At 46.1% G+C, this 21,059-nt stretch overlaps 1 protein-coding gene across 1 annotated transcript in view; it reads left to right on the forward strand.

The window, feature by feature from the left end:
• LOC128688685 (chondroitin sulfate N-acetylgalactosaminyltransferase 2) overlaps window positions 1-21,059 on the forward strand; it is a gene marked incomplete at its 3' end in the record, with an annotated part of 77,897 nt that overhangs the window by 48,154 nt on the left and 8,684 nt on the right. Inside the window, 4 exon segments of the mRNA XM_070084577.1 lie at window positions 8,420-8,917; window positions 16,214-16,334; window positions 16,622-16,792; window positions 17,538-17,676. Of these exon segments, the coding sequence (XP_069940678.1) occupies window positions 8,827-8,917; window positions 16,214-16,334; window positions 16,622-16,792; window positions 17,538-17,676 (522 nt within the window).

A 21,059-nucleotide genomic window follows, 5' to 3' on the forward strand; every position in this document is an offset into this window, starting at 1 on the left:
CCTTCGTCCATCCTGCAGTCTCCCAGAGTACACCAACACCCATCCTGTACTCTCCCAGAGAACACCAACACCCATCCTGTACTCTCCCAGAGTACACCAACACCCATCCTGTACTCTCCCAGAGTAATCCAGCGTCCATCCTGTACTCTCCCAGAGTAATCCAGCGTCCATTCTGTACTCTCCCAGAGTACACCAACACCCATCCTGTACTCTCCCAGAGTACACCAACACCCATCCTGTACTCTCCCAGAGTGCACCAACACCCATCCTGTATTCTCCCAGAGCACTCCTGCGTCCATCCTGTACTCTCCCAGAGTAATCCAGCGTCCATCCTGTACTCTCCCAGAGCACTCCAGCGTCCATCCTGTACTCTCCCAGAGTAATCCAGCGTCCATCCTGTATTCTCACAGAGCACTCCAGCGTCCATCCTGTACTCTCCCAGAGAAATCCAGCCTCCATCCTGTACTCTCCCAGAGTAATCCAGCGTCCATCCTGTACTCTCCCAGAGCACTCCACCGTCCATCCTGTACTCTCCCAGAGAACTCCACCGTCCATCCTGTACTCCCAGAGTAATCCAGCGTCCATCCTGTACTCTCCCGGGGCACTCCATCGTCAATCCTGTACTCTCCCAGAGTAATCCAGCGTTCGTCCTGTACTCTCCCAGAGCACTCCAGCGTCCATCCTGTACTCTCCCAGAGTAATCCAGCATCCATCATGTACTCTCCCAGAGCACTCCAGCGTCCATCCTGTACTCTCCCAGAGTAATCCAGCGTCCATCCTGTACTCTCCCAGAGCACTCCAGCGTCCATCCTGTACTCTCCCAGAGCACTCCAGCGTCCATCCTGTACTCCCAGAGTAATCCAGCGTCCAACCTGTATTCTCACAGAGCACTCCAGCGTCCATCCTGTACTCTCCCAGAGTAATCCAGCGTCCATCCTGTACTCTCGCAGAGTAATCCAGCGTCCATCCTGTATTCTCACAGAGCACTCCAGCATCCATCCTGTACTCTCCCAGAGTAATCCAGCGTCTATCCTCTACTCTCCCAGAGTAATCCAGCGTCCATCCTGTACTCTCCCAGAGTAATCCAGCGTCCATCCTGTACTCTCCCAGAGTAATCCAACGTCCATCCTGTACTCTTCCAGAGCACTCCAGCGTCCATTTTGTACTCTCCCAGAGTAATCCAGCGTCCATCCTGTACTCTCCTAGAGTAATCCAGCGATCATCCTGTACTCTCCCAGAGTAATCCAGCATCCATCCTGTACTCTCCCAGAGTAATCCTGCGTCCATCCTGCAGTCTCCCAGAGTACACCAACACCCATCCTGTACTCTCCCAGAGAACACCAACACCCATCCTGTACTCTCCCAGAGTACACCAACACCGATCCTGTACTCTCCCAGAGTAATCCAGCGTCCATCCTGTACTCTCCCAAAGTAATCCAGCGTCCATTCTGTACTCTCCCAGAGTACACCAACACCCATCCTGTACTCTCCCAGAGTACACCAACACCCATCCTGTACTCTCCCAGAGTACACCAACACTCATCCTGTATTCTCCAAGAGCACTCCAGCGTCCATCCTGTACTCTCCCAGAGTAATCCAGCGTCAATCATGTACTCTCCCAGAGTAATCCAGCGTCCATCCTGTATTCTCACAGAGCACTCCAGCGTCCATCCTGTACTCTCCCAGAGTAATCCAGCGTCCATCCTCTACTCTCCCAGAGTAATCCAGCGTCCATCCTGCACTTTCCCAGAGCACTCCACCCATCCTGTACTCTCACAGAGTACTCCATCACCCATCCTGTACTCTCCCAGAACACTCCAACACCCATCCTGTACTCTCCCAGAGTACTCCAACACCCATCTTGTACTCTCTCAGAGTACTCCAACACCCATCCTGTACTCTCCCAGAGTACTCCAATACCCATCCTGTACTCTCCCAGAGTACTCCAACACCCATCCTGTACTCTCCCAAAGTACTCCATCACCCATCCTGTACTCTCCCAGAGTACTCCAACACCCATCCTGTACTCTCTCCCAGAGTACTCCAACACCCATCCTGTACTCTCCCAGAGCACTCCAACATCCATCCTGTACTCTCCCAGAGTACTCCAACACCCATCCTGTACTCTCCCAGAGCACTCCAACACCCATCCTGTACTCACCCACAGTACTCCAACACTCATCCTGTACTCTCCCAGAGTAATCAACACTCATCATGTACTCTCCCAGAGTACACCAACACCCATCCTGTACTCTCCCAGAGTTATCCTGTACTCTCCCAGAGTAATCCACATCCTGTATCCCAGAGTAATCCTGCGTCCATCCTTCTCCCAGAGTACACCAACACCCATCCTGTACTCTCCCAGAGATCCTGTACTCTTACACCAACACCCATCCTGTACTCTCCCAGAGTAATCCAGCGTCCATCCTGTACTCTCCCAGAGTAATCCAGCGTCCATTCTGTACTCTCCCAGAGTACACCAACACCCATCCTGTACTCTCCCAGAGTACACCAACACCCATCCTGTACTCTCCCAGAGTGCACCAACACCCATCCTGTATTCTCCCAGAGCACTCCTGCGTCCATCCTGTACTCTCCCAGAGTAATCCAGCGTCCATCCTGTACTCTCCCAGAGCACTCCAGCGTCCATCCTGTACTCTCCCAGAGTAATCCAGCGTCCATCCTGTATTCTCACAGAGCACTCCAGCGTCCATCCTGTACTCTCCCAGAGAAATCCAGCCTCCATCCTGTACTCTCCCAGAGTAATCCAGCGTCCATCCTGTACTCTCCCAGAGCACTCCACCGTCCATCCTGTACTCTCCCAGAGAACTCCACCGTCCATCCTGTACTCCCAGAGTAATCCAGCGTCCATCCTGTACTCTCCCGGGGCACTCCATCGTCAATCCTGTACTCTCCCAGAGTAATCCAGCGTTCGTCCTGTACTCTCCCAGAGCACTCCAGCGTCCATCCTGTACTCTCCCAGAGTAATCCAGCATCCATCATGTACTCTCCCAGAGCACTCCAGCGTCCATCCTGTACTCTCCCAGAGTAATCCAGCGTCCATCCTGTACTCTCCCAGAGCACTCCAGCGTCCATCCTGTACTCTCCCAGAGCACTCCAGCGTCCATCCTGTACTCCCAGAGTAATCCAGCGTCCATCCTGTATTCTCACAGAGCACTCCAGCGTCCATCCTGTACTCTCCCAGAGTAATCCAGCGTCCATCCTGTACTCTCGCAGAGTAATCCAGCGTCCATCCTGTATTCTCACAGAGCACTCCAGCATCCATCCTGTACTCTCCCAGAGTAATCCAGCGTCTATCCTCTACTCTCCCAGAGTAATCCAGCGTCCATCCTGTACTCTCCCAGAGTAATCCAGCGTCCATCCTGTACTCTCCCAGAGTAATCCAACGTCCATCCTGTACTCTTCCAGAGCACTCCAGCGTCCATTTTGTACTCTCCCAGAGTAATCCAGCGTCCATCCTGTACTCTCCTAGAGTAATCCAGCGATCATCCTGTACTCTCCCAGAGTAATCCAGCGTCCATACTGTACTCTCCCAGAGTAATCCAGCGTCCATCCTGTACTGTCCCAGAGTAATCCAGCGTCCAACCTGTACTCTCCCAGAGTAATCCAGCGTCCATCCTGTACTCTCCCAGAGCACTCCAGCGTCCATCCTGTACTCTCCCAGAGTAAACCAGCGTCCATCCTGTACTCTCCCAGAGTAATCCAGCGTCCATCCTGTACTCTCCCAGAGTAATCCAGCGTCCATCCTGTATTCTCCCAGAGCACTCCAGCGTCCATCCTGTACTCTCCCAGAGTAATCCAGCGTCCATCCTGTACTCTCCCAGAGCACTCCACCGTCCATCCTGTACTCTCCCAGAGCACTCCAGCGTCCATCCTGTACTCTCCCAGAGTAATCCAGCGTCCATCCTGTACTCTCCCAGAGTACTCCATCGTCCATCCTGTACTCTCCCAGAGTAATCCAGCGTTCGTCCTGTACTCTCCCAGAGCACTCCAGCGTCCATCCTGTACTTTCCCAGAGTAATCCAGCGTCCATCCTGTACTCTCCCAGAGCAATCCAGCGTCCATCCTGCACTCTCCCAGAGCACTCCAGCATCCATCCTGTACTCTCCCAGAGTAATCCAGCGTCCATCTTGTACTCTCCCAGAGTAATCCAGCATCCATCATGTACTCTCCCAGAGCACTCCAGCGTCCATCCTGTACTCTCCCAGAGTAATCCAGCGTCCATCCTGTACTCTCCCAGAGAACTCCAGCGTCCATCGTGTACTCTCCCAGAGTAATCCAGCGTCCATCCTGTACTCTCCCAGAGTAATCCAGCGTCCATCCTGTACTCTCCCAGAGTAATCCAGCGTCCATCCTGTACTCTCCCAGAGCACTCAAACGTTCATCCTGTACTCTCCCAGAGTAATCCAGCGTCCATCCTGTACTCTCCCAGAGTAATCCATCGTCCATCCTGTACTCTCCATGAGCACTCCAGGGTCCATCCTATACTCTCCCAGAGTAATCCAGCGTCCATCTTGTACTCTCCCAGAGTAATCCAGCGTCCATCCTGTACTCTCTCAGAGTAATCCAGCGTCCATCCTGTACTCCCAGAGTAATCCAGCGTCCATCCTGTACTCTCCCAGAGCACTCCAGCGTCCATCCTGTACTCTCCCAGAGTAATAAAGCGTACATCCTGCACTCTCCCAGAGTAATCCAACGTCCATCCTGTACTCTCCCAGAGCACTCCAGCGTCCATCCTGTACTCTCCCAGAGTAATCCAGCGTCCATCCTGTACTCTCCCAGAGCACTACAGCGTCCATCCTGTACTCCCAGAGTAATCCAGCGTCCATCTTGTACTCTCCCAGAGTAATCCAGCGTCCATCCTGTACTCTCCCAGAGTAATCCAGCGTCCATCCTGTACTCTCCCAGAGCACTCCAGCGTCCATCCTGTACTCCCAGAGTAATCCAGCGTCCATCCTGTATTCTCACAGAGCACTCCAGCGTCCATCCTGTACTCTCCCAGAGTAATCCAGCGTCCATCCTGTACTCTCGCAGAGTAATCCAGCGTCCATCCTGTATTCTCACAGAGCACTCCAGCTTCCATCCTGTACTCTCCCAGAGTAATCCAGCGTCTATCCTCTACTCTCCCAGAGTAATCCAGCGTCCATCCTGTACTCTCCCAGAGTAATCCAGCGTCCATCCTGTACTCTCCCAGAGTAATCCAACGTCCATCCTGTACTCTCCCAGAGTAATCCAGCGTCCATCCTGTACTCTCCCAGAGCACTCCAGCGTCCATCCTGTACTCCCAGAGTAATCCAGCGTCCATCCTGTATTCTCACAGAGCACTCCAGCGTCCATCCTGTACTCTCCCAGAGTAATCCAGCGTCCATCCTGTACTCTCGCAGAGTAATCCAGCGTCCATCCTGTATTCTCACAGAGCACTCCAGCTTCCATCCTGTACTCTCCCAGAGTAATCCAGCGTCTATCCTCTACTCTCCCAGAGTAATCCAGCGTCCATCCTGTACTCTCCCAGAGTAATCCAGCGTCCATCCTGTACTCTCCCAGAGTAATCCAACGTCCATCCTGTACTCTTCCAGAGCACTCCAGCGTCCATTTTGTACTCTCCCAGAGTAATCCAGCGTCCATCCTGTACTCTCCTAGAGTAATCCAGCGATCATCCTGTACTCTCCCAGAGTAATCCAGCGTCCATACTGTACTCTCCCAGAGTAATCCAGCGTCCATCCTGTACTCTCCCAGAGTAATCCAGCGTCCAACCTGTACTCTCCCAGAGTAATCCAGCGTCCATCCTGTACTCTCCCAGAGCACTCCAGCGTCCATCCTGTACTCTCCCAGAGTAAACCAGCGTCCATCCTGTACTCTCCCAGAGTAATCCAGCGTCCATCCTGTACTCTCCCAGAGTAATCCAGCGTCCATCCTGTATTCTCCCAGAGCACTCCAGCGTCCATCCTGTACTCTCCCAGAGTAATCCAGCGTCCATCCTGTACTCTCCTAGAGTAATCCAGCGTCCATCCTGTACTCTCCCAGAGTAATCCTGCGTCCATCCTGTACTCCCAGAGTAATCCAGCGTCCATCCTGTACTCTCCCAGAGTAATCCAGCGTCCATACTGTACTCTCCTAGAGTAATCCAGCGTCCATCCTGTACTCCCAGAGTAATCCAGCGTCCAACCTGTACTCTCTCAGAGTAATCCAGCGTCCATCATGTACTCCCAGAGTAATCCAGCGTCCATCCTGTACTCTCCCAGAGTAATCCAGCGTCCATCTTGTACTCTCCCAGAGTAATCCAGCGTCCATCTTGCACTCTCCCAGAGTAATCCAGCGTCCATCATGTACTCTCCCAGAGTAATCCAGCGTCCATCTTGTACGCTCCCAGAGTTATCCAGCGTCCAACATGTACTCTCCCAGAGTAATCCAGCGTCCATCTTGTACTCTCCCAGAGTAATCCAGCGTCCATCTTGCACTCTCCTAGAGTAATCCAGCGTCCATCTTGTACTCTCCCAGAGTAATCCAGCGTCCATCTTGCACTCTCCCAGAGTAATCCATCGTCCATCATATACTCTCCCAGAGTAATCCAGCGTCCATCTTGCACTCTCCCAGAGTAATCCAGCGTCCATCATATACTCTCCCAGAGTAATCCAGCGTCCATCTTGTACTCTCCCAGAGTAATCCAGCGTCCATCTTGTACTCTCCTAGAGTAATCCAGCGTCCATCTTGAACTCTCCCAGAGTAATCCAGCGTCCATCATGTACTCTCCCAGAGTAATCCAGCGTCCATCCTGTACTCTCCCAGAGTAATCCAGCGTCCATCTTGCACTCTCCCAGAGTAATCCAGCGTCCATCATGTACTCTTCCAGAGTAATCCAGGGTCCATCTTGTACTCTCCCAGAGTAATCCAGTGTCCATCATGTACTCTCCCAGAGTAATCCAGCGTCCATCCTGTACTCTCCCAGAGTAATCCAGCGTCCATATTGCACTCTCCCAGAGTAATCCAGCGTCCATCATGTACTCTCCCAGAGTAATCCAGCGTCCATCCTGTACTCTCCCAGTGTAATCCAGCGTCCATATTGCACTCTCCCAGAGTAATCCAGCGTCCATCATGTACTCTCCCACAGAGTGTAGCATAAATGTCTTTTTATTTAAATATCAACAATGAAGATTTTTAAAATCAATCGAAAGAAAAAATCACAAACTGATATTTGGAAACAAATATCCCAAGTACCCCCCCCCCAAAAAAAAATACGGACCTAGACCTAAATTCGAACTGTCCCCTTTCACACATCAGCTTTGAAAATTTCAAGCCGAGCGGAAGAGTTATGTTCTTGTTATCGCACAGAGACGAAAGTCCGAAATATAACGGAACTTTGAGTCCGAGGCTAGTCATGATATCGTCATCGAAGGTTTGAAACCAATCTGAAGAAACATTTACAAATTATTGCATTAAAACTAGTATTTAAAGTTTGCCAGTTTCTTTTAAAAATTGTAAATTAGCAGGTACACGCCGGAAACATCAGTCCCAACCTTACACAAAGTAAGATGTATTATTTTTAAGGTTAAAAGTCGAACAGTAGAGACATTAGTTAATTATTACGCAGACATTAATTCGTTTAATGAAATTAAATTAAGACTTACACAACAGAAAATCAATGACAGTTTCCCCTGAGAAGAAAAACGAGTCCTAGAAATTTGAAGCCGACCAGATATACTGACATCACTGACCCCAAGTTAGGTTCTCCACTTATTGTACAAAGTTCCAACATTTACAGATTTATTAACAATTTACAGATTACTCACACTCAGAGGCGCCTCAAGACGACGTTTTGGTTCGTCCGGACAGAACTTGGTTGACATATAGTACCACACTATGAGAATGTGGCCAAACTTCTGAATATTGATTTCGTAAATTATCACATTAAGTTTCTTCTCAGCTCTGGATGCTGCGGCACTTGAGCCTGATGTGGGTTTTTTTTTTTATTAATAACTTTCCAGGATCTTAAATTATTTCAAAATTCATGATGGGAGGAAGTCCAGATGATTTGTAATTAATGTGAATTATTATTATTATTATTATTATTATTATTATTATTATTATTATTATTATTATTATTAATATATTTAGGAGGAGAGTACGAAACCTGTAGGGGGTCATACAGCGCCTGGGGAATGGTATGTATTCAGGTTCGATCCAAGTAAGAATAGAGAAGGTCCAGTTCCTTGGATCAGGAGCCCCTAACCTGCTTCAAGGAACCTCCCTTGAGTGGTAATTAATGTAAAATTACGTCAGGTTGCTAACACTTATAAATTATGGAGGTGTAAATGTACAAACTAAGCACATAGAGGTCATTCAGTTATTATTATTAATATTAATGTAAGTCAATTTCTTAACTAATATTTTCTGTCTGCAGGATCCTGGCGGACATTTCCCGCAGTATCAGAAGACGATGCAGATAATAAGGAGACAGTCATGATGCCTCCTCCCCCATTACTTCCCTTCAGCGTGTGATGATCGTGTGTCAGACCCTCAGTGTTCACATGTTTTCAGTGGTGGATTTCTAACACTTCCTGCCTTCGCGAACACCACACCTCCCTCAGCTATAAAAAAAAAATCCAAGCTTGGTGGTGACTTGTATGATATTTCAAAGCCTGGTCATTTCCCTAAGTGACATTACCTTTCGCTGGTTTAAACAGCGAAGAGAACTACCAATAAGTGACTCTGAATTTGGGCTATGGTTGCAGCTCGGAGTATGCTTCAGAAACAGTGTACGTGGTGGTTCCGAGACGTGTTGTAGGGAGGGTGGTGGTTCCACGGGTGATGGTAGCCAGGATGAAGAGAGGAACCTGCTATGGTGTTGCCCTCGCTCTCGTTTTCTGCTTGCTCTACGTCGCCACGGGAACTTGGCCACGTAAGTTCTTAGATATATGAAAAAAAAAAAAATACACATGTCATGCTGTATAAGCAGAACTTTGCCGACATCGCTTTGCGGTAATGATGGATGTATGTATGGATGTGTGTGCGTGTATGTGTGTACTCACCTCACCTAATTACTCACCTAATTACTCACCTAATTATGGTTGCTGGGGTCGAGACTCAGCTCCTGGCCCTGCCTCTTCCCTGACCGCTACTAGGTCCTCCCTCTCCCTGCTCCATGAGCTTTATCATACCTCGTCTTCAAACTATGTATGGTTCCTGCCTCCACTGCATCGCTTGCCAGACTGTTCCACTTCCTAACAACTCTGTGGCTGAAGAAATACTTCCTAACATCCCTTTGACTCATCTGAGTCTTCAGCTTCCAATTGTGACCTCTTGTTTCTGTGTCCCATCTCTGGAACATCCTGTGTGTGTGTGTGTGTGTGTATGTACTCGCCTAATTGTGGTTGCAGGGGTCGATTTATAGCTCCTGGCCCCGCCTCTTTCCCTGTCGCTACTAGGTTCACTCTCTCCCTGCTCCATACGCTTCATCATATCTCTTCTTAAAGCTACGTATGGATCCTACCTTCACAACATCACTCTCCAGACTGTTCCACTTTCCGATAGCTCTATGATTGACATCCCTGTGATTCATGTGAGTTTTCAACTTCAGTTGTAACCTCTTGTCCCTGTATCATATCTCTGAAACATTCTCTCCTTATCCACTTTGTCATGAGAACATAAGAAATAAGGAACACTGCAGCAAGCCTACTGGCCCATGAGAGGCAGGTCCAATTGCCCACCTAGTCAGGTCAGCTCACATCCACTCATGGAAGGAGCACAGCATCCGACCTAATAGCACAAGCTAGTCAGGTCTAACTCACACCCACACTCACTCATGTATTTATCCAATCTATTTTTAAAACTACACAACGTCTTAGCTTCTATGACGGTACTCGGGAGTTTGTTCCACTCATCCACAACTCTATTACTAAACCAGTGCTTTCCTGTATTCTTCCTGAATCTGATTTTTTTCCAAATTAAAACCATTGCTGCGAGTCCTGTCATGGCTAGTTAATTTTAGCACACCATTTACATTCCCTTTATTTATTCCTGTTTTCCATTTATACACCTCGATCATATCCCCCCTAATTCTACGCCTTCCTAGAGAGTGCAGATTCAGGCCCTCAGTCTTTTCTCTATCATAGGGAAGACTTCTGATACATGGGATCAACTTTGTCATCCTCCTCTGTACGTTTTCCAGAGCATTTATATCCATTCTCTAATACGGTGACCAGAACTGTACAGCATAATCTAAATGAGGCCTAACCAAAGATATGTATAGAGTTGAAGAACAACCTGAGGACTTCTATTATTTATGCTCCTTAATATGAAGCCAAGGATTCTGTTCGTTTTATTGCGAACACTTATGCACTGTTGTCTTGGTTTTAGATTACTGTTAACCAGACCTCCCCAAATTCTTTTCGCAATCAGTAATACTAAGATCTACTTTATTTAGTTTATATGTGGCATGGTTATTTTCTTGTCCAATGTTCATAATTTTGCATTTGTCTATATTAAACTGCATCTGCCACTTCTCCGACCACTGCATTAGTCTATTCAAATCTTCCTGGAGTGCTCTAATGTCCTCACTAGAATGAATTAGGTGTCAATTCCTCTCAGTATTTTTATGCTGTTATCATGTCCCCCTATCTCTCCTATCCTCCATTGTTGTCGGGTTGAGTTCTCTTAACCTCTTCTCGTAGGACAAACCCCTCACCTCCGGGACTAGTCTTGTTGCCAACCCTTGTACCTTCCAGGTGTGGGTTCCATACTGGTTCTGCATCCTCCAGTATGAGCTTGACGTACACGGTGTACAGTGTCGTGAATGACTTTTTACTTAGATGTCGATACACTGTTCTCAGGTTTGCCGAGCGCCCGTATGCTGCAGCAGTTTTTTGGTTGATGTGTGCCTCAGGAGATGTGCTCGGTATGATGCTTACCCCAAGATCCTTTTCCTTGAGTGCGTTTTGCAGCCTCTGACCTCTTAAGCTGTACTCCATCTGCGGTCTCCTTTGTCCTTCCTCAGGCTTCATAACTTTGCACTTGCTGGGATTAAACTCCAGAAGCCATTTGTCGGACCAGGATTACAGCTCGTCCAGATCCCCTTGTAGGCATACCTGATCCTCGCCCGCTTGTATTCTCCTCATTAGTTTCACATAGCCTGCGAACAGGGACACACCTGACTCTATTCCTTCTGTCATGTCATTTACATATCCAAGAAACAGCACCGGCCCTAGGAATGACCCTTGTGGAACCCAGTCGATATATGCACCCACTTTGACGCCTCATCTCGTACCGACGACACACGTTGTTTCCCTGATCCATTGCAATACTTTCTCTCCTATTCCTGACTGCTCCTCTAGCTTTTCAACCAGTCTCTTGTGCGGTACTGTGTCGAAAGCCTTCTTACAGTCTAAGAAGATGCAGTCAACTCATCCCTCTTTCTCCCGTCTTACTTCTGTTACCTTGTCATAGAATTCCAAATAGGTTTGTGATACAGGATTTCCCTTCCCTGAAGCCGTGCTGATTGTCATGTATGAGACCATTCTTTTCTAGGTCCTCCATTACTCTTGTTCCTGATAATCTTCTCCATAACTTTACATACATGTCAGTGACACTGGTCTGTAATTTAATGCAGACTGTCTGTCTGCTTTCTTAAAAATCGGGACTACATTTGCTGTCTTCCACACTACAGGCAGTTACCATATTTCAGTAGATTTATTGAAGATTGTTGTTCATGGCACACAGAGTGCATCTGCGCCCTCTCTCAAGACCCATGGAGAGATATTATCTGGGCCCACTGCCTTCGAGGTATCTAGTTCCCCTGGTAGTTTCTTCACCTGCTAGTCAGTTGTGTGCATCGCGTCTAGCACTAGCTGGTGCACCCTATCACCTTGGTTTGATGGAAGCTCTCCACTCACGAGCTGAGCTGTTCACATACTTTCTGGTCGTTCCCTGACTGATTTCTGGTCCTTCCTCAGCCTGATTACCTAGTCCTGGACTGTTGTTTTCCTGATGTGGCTGTTTAACAACTTTGGGCCAGATCTGGCTTTTGATGTTATGTGATTCACGTATTGACGCTGGGCTTCTCTCCTTATCCATGCATATTCATTTCTGGCTCTTCGGCTCAGCTCCCTGTTTGCATGGGTCCATTGCCTTCTATACTTTATCCCTACTCTAGCATACTTGGCTTTGGCCTCTCCAAACCTCCTGGTAAACCATGGGCTCACTCTGATCTCGTTGTTTCTGTTGCCATTGGTACGAACTTCTCCACTGCCTCTCTCTGCACTTTGTGGTCACGTGTTTCATCATTTCGCTTTGCTTACCCACTGCACCTCATGTAGGAATTGCCTCATACGTGTGTAGTCCCCTGTATGGAAGTTTGGCTTCTCCCGTCCTTCTCGTGCTGCTTCGCTCTCCATTGTTAACTCTGCTATGCATTGGAAACCCACGACAACGTGATCACCAGCGCCTAGGGGCCTTTCGTGTGTGTGTGTGTGTGTGTGTGTGTGTGTGTGTGTGTGTGTGTGTGTGTGTGTGTGTGTGTGTGCGAGCGTGCATGCGTGCGTGCATGTGTGCGTGATAGTTACCATTTTGTCATAGGCACTTGTCGATTAGACACTTAGCCTGTTGTGTGTGTGTGTGTGTGTGTATGTGTGTGCGTGTGCGTGTGCGTGTGTGTGTGTGCTCACCTATTTGTGGTTGCAGGGGTCGAGTCCTAGCTCCTAGTGTGTGTGTGTGTGTGTGTGTGTGTGTGTGTGTGTGTGTGTACGTGCGTGCATGTGTGTGTGTGTGTGTGTGTGAGTGTGTGTGTTACCATTTTCTCCAAGGCACTTGTCACTAAAACACTTGGCCTGTTGTGTGTGTGTGTGTGATACATAAGCACACACTAAGCTAAATGAATCTTAACTGTTAAGAAGGACTTAGAAGGTAGCAAGACATTTGGTGCAGAGCAGATCTTTTCTCTAGATTACGTTTCGTTCAACCCTTAGCGAAACTCCGAATGTAATGGAGGTTTACTCTGCACCAAGTGTTTATAACATGGACTTGGCCACTCACCAGCACATTTGGCCCCAGTACTGACGGGAACCTTGGCTATGTGGCCAAGAGTACAAGTGATGGTCTGCTGACTTTTGCCTGACATTTCCATCACGTCCACCCGCATGTTGTCATTACCCCATAGATGTCTGGTGTTAACGCCCTAGTGTCATTACCTGAGGCTGCTGTGAGGTGTTAGTACCTAGGTGTCAGAACTCGAGACTGGTGTATTGTGTCAGAAGGTTAGAAATTGTAATAACATGGTCACCACATAAGGCTATCATCATCTTACCTTAGGATACGCATGTGCAGTGATGATTATTTGTATAAGGTAGAAAGCCTAGCTGCGATAAGCCAGCGGGTTCATATCTTCGACAGTCTTCAATACTCCTTAATTATTATACAGTCCTCGAGTTGACTAGTGTATAATTATATTTTATGCGTTTTCCAGTAAATGTTTACGTATCAGTCATGCTAAATGCTTTATTTTTATATGGTACCTGTACAACAGTAATAGTAAGCAAACGCGGATTTTTAATAAAAAGGCACAAAAGTGCAATTTAGGAAACTCCTTATTGGCAATTACACATTTCGTGCTTTTTTTTAATTGAACACCCAAGTACCTTTTTACCGATAATAGTAATAAATATCATCATCAAAACTAAGCGATAAACCCGCAAGGGTCATAGTGCGCTGTACTGCTGGGTGATAAGGGGCATCCGGTGTAAGAAAACCTGCCATGCGTCACTCATCCCTGGAATTATTTTTTTTTCACAAATCTTTTTTACAGACTAAGAACTGTTATCCTGCCTTAACTAATTTCAAAGACCAGTCTTATCTTAGGTAAACTACAAATCCCATGGCACGCTGCCCCAGGCCCAGAATTATGGAACTCCGTGTTCATCAAGTACTGCAAGAAGCCCCTATCACGTGCTCTTAACATCCTTTGGAGAGGGAGCATGGACACTGGAGTTGTCCCACATTTACTAAAAGCAACATAGCCCCACTCCACAAAGGGGGCAGTAAAGCAATAGCAAAGAACTACAGACCGATAGCGCTTACGTCTCATATAAAAACCTTTGAAAGGGTTCTAAGAAGCAAGATCACCACCCATCTAGATACCTATCAGTTACACAACCCAGGGCAACAATGGGTTTAGAGCAGGACTCTCCTGTTTGTCCCAACTACTGGACCACTACGACAAGGTCCAGGATGCTTTAGAAGACAAACAGAATGCAGATGTAATATACACAAACTTTGCAAAAGCCTTTGACATGTGTGACCATGGTGTAATAGCGCACAAAATGCGTGATAAAGAAATAACAGGAAAAGTTGGTAGATGGAACTATAATTTCCTAACAAATAGAACACAGTAGTATTCAACAGAGTAAAGTCTGAGGCAGCTACGGTGAAAAGCTCTGTTCCACAAGGCACAGTACTCGCTCCCACCTTGTTCCTCATCCTCATATCGGACATAGACAGGGATATTAACCACAGCGCCGTGTCTTCCTTTGCAGATGACACCCGAATTTGCATGACAGTGTCCTCCATTGAAGACACTGCAAGATTCCAGGCGGACATTAACCAAATCTTTAAATGGGCTTCAGAAAGCAGTATGAAGTTCAATGATGAGAAATTTCAATTGCTCCGATATGAAAAACGTGAGGAAATTAAAACCACATCGGAGTATAAAACAAATTCCAACCGCACAATGGAGCGAAAAACTAATGTCAAAGACCTGGGAGTGATCATGTCGGAGGATCTCACCTTCAAGGACCATAACATTGTATCAATCGCATCTGCTAGAAAAATGACAGGATGGATAATGAGAACCTTCAAAACCAGGGATGCCAAGCCCATGATACTCTTCAGGTCACTTGTTCTATCTAGGCTGGAATATTGCTGCACACTAACAGCACCTTTCAAGTCAGGTGAAATTGCTGACATAGAAAATGTACGGAGAACCTTCACAGCGCGCACAACTGCGATAAAACGCCTCAGTTACAGAGAACGCTTGAAGTTCCTAAACCTGTACTCCCTAGAATGCAGGCGGGAGAGATACATGATTGTATACATTTGGTAAATCCTAGAGGGATTAATACCAAACTTGCACACGAAAAATCACTCCCTATGAAAGCAAAAGACTCGGCAGACGATGCAACATCCCCAAAATGAAAAGCAGGGGTGCCATTAGCATGATAAGAGACAACACGATAAGTGTGAGGGGCCCCAAGACTGTTCAACTGCCTCCCAGCATACATAAGGGGGATTACCAATAGATCCCTGGCTGTCTTCAAGCAGGCACTGGACAGGCACCTAAAGTCAGTACCTGACCAGCTGGGCTGTGGGTCGTACGTTGGACTGCGTGTGGATAGCAGTAACAGCCTGGGTGATCAGGGCCTGGTCCACCATGTGGCCTGGTCACAAACCGGGCCGCGGGGTCGTTGACCCCCGGAACTCTCTCCAGGTATACTCCAGATGCGACCCACACCAGTCGGCTAACGCCTAGTTACCTACTCACTACTACGTGAACAGGAGCAGCTGGTATAAAGGGACACGCCCAACGTTTCCACCCATATCGGGACTCGAACCACGGACACTCGGTGCGTGTGTGTACTTACCTAGTTGAGGTTGCAGGGGTCGAGTCCTAGCTCCTGGCCCCGCCTCTTCACTGGTAGCTACTAAGTCACTCTCCCTGAACCGTGAGCTTTATCATACCTCTGCTTAAAGCTATGTATGGATCCTGCGTCCACTACATCGCTTCCCAAACTGTTCCACTTCTTGACTACTCTGTGGCTGAAGAAATACTTCCTAACATCCCTGTGATTCATCTGTCTTCAACTTCCAACTGTGTCCCCTTGTTACCGTGTCCCATCTCTGGAACATCCTGTCTTTGTCCACCTTGTCAATTCCTCTCAGTATTTTGTATGTCGTTATCATGTCCCCCTTATCTCTCCTGTCCTCCAGTGTCGTCAGGTCGATTTCCCTTAACCTCTCCTCGTAGGACATACCCCTTAGTTTCTTTTTTTTTTGTGTGTGTGTGTGTGTGTGTGTGTGTGTGTGTGTGTGCGTGATGAACACGCTACCACTGAGCTGCATTTGTAATTCTTTCCAGATTTACAAAAAAGTTTTTGCTTCATTTTCCGTGTAATGCCATTGTACCTGGAGTATATTTTTGGTGTATTTACAGTGTCTAGTGGGAGCGCCGAGGGCACGGGTGCTTCCCTGACGGAGCAGCAGCAGCAAGAGGACCTACCTGACGCTGACCAACCTTCCCAGCCTCTCAATTATCCGCACCCAGCAGAGACACTGTGAGTGCATTTTCTTTGGATTCATTTACTGTATATTAAATTATTTGTCTCCTCTTCTTGTCTTAATCAACTGCTCTTCTTGTTGTAGCCTGACCTCTTCCTACTTTCCTTATATCTCCTGCTTAAAGCGAAGCCAGCATGATAGAAATCTTTTTATTAAGGCTTCGTGTTTACATTCTTTTTCAGTTATCAACATTCTCTTCAGCTTATTTATGTTTACACATGTACCAACATTCTCTTGTTGTTGGTTGAAAAACTTACACCTCACGCTGGCTTCTAATCTACAGATACGAAGGTCTGTATTTTCGTTATTTCGACGTGGACTCGACCTTCCAGACAGAAGGTGTTGCTGGTCGCGTCCTCACGCAGCACGAACATGCTCTGCTCTCCACTGCCAAGGACACTGCAGCCCGGTACCTGACTCAGCTGCATCCCAACACCGCCTTCGTTAGCGGCAAGTGAGTTGGGAAGGAAACGATCCAATACGAGTTGACCGTTTGTTTGGGAATCGTAATATTTTGTTAAAAGATTCCCTGGGTCCACTGTATTGAACGGTGTTTGTTTACTCCTAACTCCATAGTACTGTAGTTGCACGAGAAAAAATTATACCTAGTGTCGAAAAAGTTTTTACTAAGTCAAATACATTCTTGTTATTAACAACATAAAAATAGTGCTACAGTAGGCATAATGGCCCATGCTAGACAGGTCTAACACCCAACGATGCTACTTTGGTATGCGAATTACATAGCCAACGTGATCTACAAGAGTCAACATCTACTTTGGTATGCGATCTACATGTTAGGTTAGGTTATTAATTTTCGTGTTGTAGATCGCATACCAAAGTAGTACCCACCCAACGACTCTCACACGTATATCTGTCGAAAGGGATTAAATTCTCAGCATATATACTGAGATATGCACACCGTTGGGTGTATACACTCTTCAGCAAAGTTGAAAGTTATAGTGATTTTTTAAATATTGCAATGGATCATGATAGTTGTACCTTATAGCCGTTTCATTCAAGTTATTAGTACCCTCATACCTGGCTCCCCTATTCTCCAGCCCCTTCATGGCAACTGTGTACTGATACTCTCACTTGTGTTTGGACACCCCTGAATGTCTGGCGTCGAGTACGACCTCATCTTCAAGGACAAGGGCACTAACGGTACTTGTACCCTGACGCTCTCACACTTGTACTCACAGGTACCGCTGGCTGCCAGATGGCGTAGAGTACGACCTTCTCTACAAGGATGAGGCCACAGACGTCAGCAGCCGGGTCACTCTTTTCCAGAAACTGGACGCCACCAAGGTCATCAGATCCATGATAGTCGACCAGAAGACAGTAAGAACGTGATGATAACATGTAAGGTTTTGTGAGAAAAAGAATAGAATAATGGACGAGGACTCGAGCCGTAGTGCATTAGAGTAGCAGACGTAACGCTGTAACCATTCATCCTAGTGGGTTCTAAATAGAATGATTTTGAAATTTGAAGTTGAAATGTTTATTTCTCTCTAAGGATTACAATGTGGGGTTTACATATTATAAAACATTAATTACAAAGAAGGCCTCTAGCAGGCCTAGGAATCAATTCTGTGATGTGGTTGTATCAACGGCCACCAACTATATCCCTGCTGTTTATTGATAGTCGTTCATTACTACTTGTATTAGCCAATAAGACTGACCAGTAAATCTAATGTAACCGTTACGTATTTTTTTTTATGTTCTAAGATTAGTGTATTGACCAGTAAAATTAATATCCTAACAAGTATCGAGCAGCGGGGTTAATAAATTGACCAGTTAGACTAATGAGGGGTTTTTGATCCAAGGAAGTGGATCTGCCCTTCCCAGGCCCAGTGTGACCCCTACAGGTTTAACGCTTCCCTGGTAAGAATGCCAGTGATAATTATAGTAACATTGACCAGCAAAACTAATACAAAACAGTATTAAGGAACATGTTTACACGTGCACATGAAGTAAACAATACCACGGTAGACACAGTAAACAGTACCAAGGTAGACACAGTAAACAGTACCAAGGTAGACACAGTAAACAGTACCAAGGTAGACACAGTAAACAGTACCAAGGTAGACAGTAAACAGTACCAAGGTAGACACAGTAAACAGTACCAAGGTAGACACAGTAAACAGTACCAAGGTAGACAGTAAACAGTACCAAGGTAGACAGTAAACAGCACCAAGGTAGACACAGTAAACAGTACCAAGGTAGACACAGTAAACAGTACCAAGGTAGACACAGTAAACAGTACCAAGGTAGACAGTAAACAGTACCAAGGTAGACACAGTAAACAATACCAAGGTAGACACAGTAAACAGTACCAAGGTAGACACAGTAAACAGTACCAAGGTAGACACAGTAAACAGTACCAAGGTAGACAGTAAACAGTACCAAGGTAGACAGTAAACAGCACCAAGGTAGACACAGTAAACAGTACCAAGGTAGACACAGTAAAGAATACCAAGGTAGACAGTAAACAGCACCAAGGTAGACACAGTAAACAGTACCAAGGTAGACACAGTAAACAATACCAAGGTAGACAGTAAACAGCACCAAGGTAGACACAGTAAACAGTACCAAGGTAGAAACAGTAAAGAATACCAAGGTAGACAGTAAACAGCACCAAGGTAGACACAGTAAACAGTACCAAGGTAGACACAGTAAACAATACAAAGGAAGATACAGTAAATACCAAGGTAGACACAGTAAACAGTACCAAGGTAGACAGTAAACAATACCAAGGTAGACACAGTAAACAGTACCAAGGTAGACACAGTAAACAATACCAAGGTAGACAGTAAACAATACCAAGGTAGACACAGTAAACAATACCAAGGTAGACACAGTAAATACCAAGGTAGACACAGTAAACAATACCAAGGTAGACAGTAAACAGTACCAAGGTAGACACAGTAAACAGTACCAAGGTAGACACAGTAAAGAATACCAAGGTAGACACAGTAAACAGTTCCAAGGTAGACACAGTAAACAGTTCCAAGGTAGACACAGTAAACAATACCAAGGTAGACACAGTAAACAGTACCAAGGTAGACACAGTAAACAGTACCAAGGTAGACACAGTAAACAATACCAAGGTAGACACAGTAAACAATACCAAGGTAGACAGTAAACAGTACCAAGGTAGACAGTAAACAATACCAAGGTAGACACAGTAAACAGTTCCAAGGTAGACACAGTAAACAATACCAAGGTAGACACAGTAAACAGTACCAAGGTAGACACAGTAAACAATACCAAGGTAGACAGTAAACAATACCAAGGTAGACACAGTAAACAGTACCAAGGTAGACACAGTAAACAGTACCAAGGTAGACACAATAAACAGTACCAAGGTAGACACAATAAACAGTACCAAGGTAGACACAGTAAACAATACCAAGGTAGACAGTAAACAGTGCCAAGGTAGACACAGTAAACAGTACCAAGGTAGACACAGTGAAGAATACCAAGGTAGACAGTAAACAATACCAAGGTAGACACAGTAAACAGTACCAAGGTAGACACAGTAAACAATGCAAAGGTAGATACAGTAAACAATACCAAGGTAGACACAGTAAACAGTACCAAGGTAGACAGTAAAGAATACCAAGGTAGACAGTAAACAGCACCAAGGTAGACACAGTAAACAGTACCAAGGTAGACACAGTAAACAGTACGAAGGTAGACACAGTAAACAGCACCAAGGTAGACACAGTAAACAGTACCAAGGTAGACACAGTAAACAATACCAAGGTAGACACAGTAAACAGCACCAAGGTAGACACAGTAAACAGTACCAAGGTAGACACAGTAAACAATACCAAGGTAGACACAGTAAACAATACCAAGGTAGACACAGTAAACAATACCAAGGTAGACACAGTAAACAATACCAAGGTAGACACAGTAAACAGTACCAAGGTAGACACAGTAAACAATACCAAGGTAGACACAGTAAACAATACCAAGGTAGACACAGTAAACAATACCAAGGTAGACACAGTAAACAGCATCAAGGTAGACACAGTAAACAATACCAAGGTAGACACAGTAAACAATACCAAGGTAGACACAGCAAACAATACCAAGGTAGACACAGTAAACAATACCAAGGTAGACAGTAAACAATACCAAGGTAGACACAGTAAACAATACCAAGGTAGACAGTAAACAGCACCAAGGTAGACACAGTAAACAATACCAAGGTAGACACAGTAAACAATGCCAAGGGAGACACAGTAAACAATACCAAGGTAGACACAGTAAACAATACCAAGGTAGACACAGTAAACAGCACCAAGGTAGACACAGTAAACAATACCAAGGTAGACACAGTAAACAGTACCAAGGTAGACACAGTAAACAATACCAAGGTAGACACAGTAAACAATACCAAGGTAGACACAGTAAGCAATACCAAGGTAGACACAGTAAACAGCACCAAGGTAGACACAGTAAACAGCACCAAGGTAGACACAGTAAACAATACCAAGGTAGACACAGTAAACAATACCAAGGTAGACACAGTAAACAGCACCAAGGTAGACACAGTAAACAATACCAAGGTAGACACAGTAAACAGCGCCAAGGTAGACACAGTAAACAATACCAAGGTAGACACAGTAAACAGTACCAAGGTAGACACAGTAAACAGCACCAAGGTAGACACAGTAAACAATACCAAGGTAGACACAGTAAACAATACCAAG

The sequence above is a fragment of the Cherax quadricarinatus genome, chromosome 13 (genome assembly GCF_038502225.1).
Source record: "Cherax quadricarinatus isolate ZL_2023a chromosome 13, ASM3850222v1, whole genome shotgun sequence".
Taxonomy (NCBI): Eukaryota; Metazoa; Arthropoda; class Malacostraca; order Decapoda; family Parastacidae; genus Cherax; species Cherax quadricarinatus.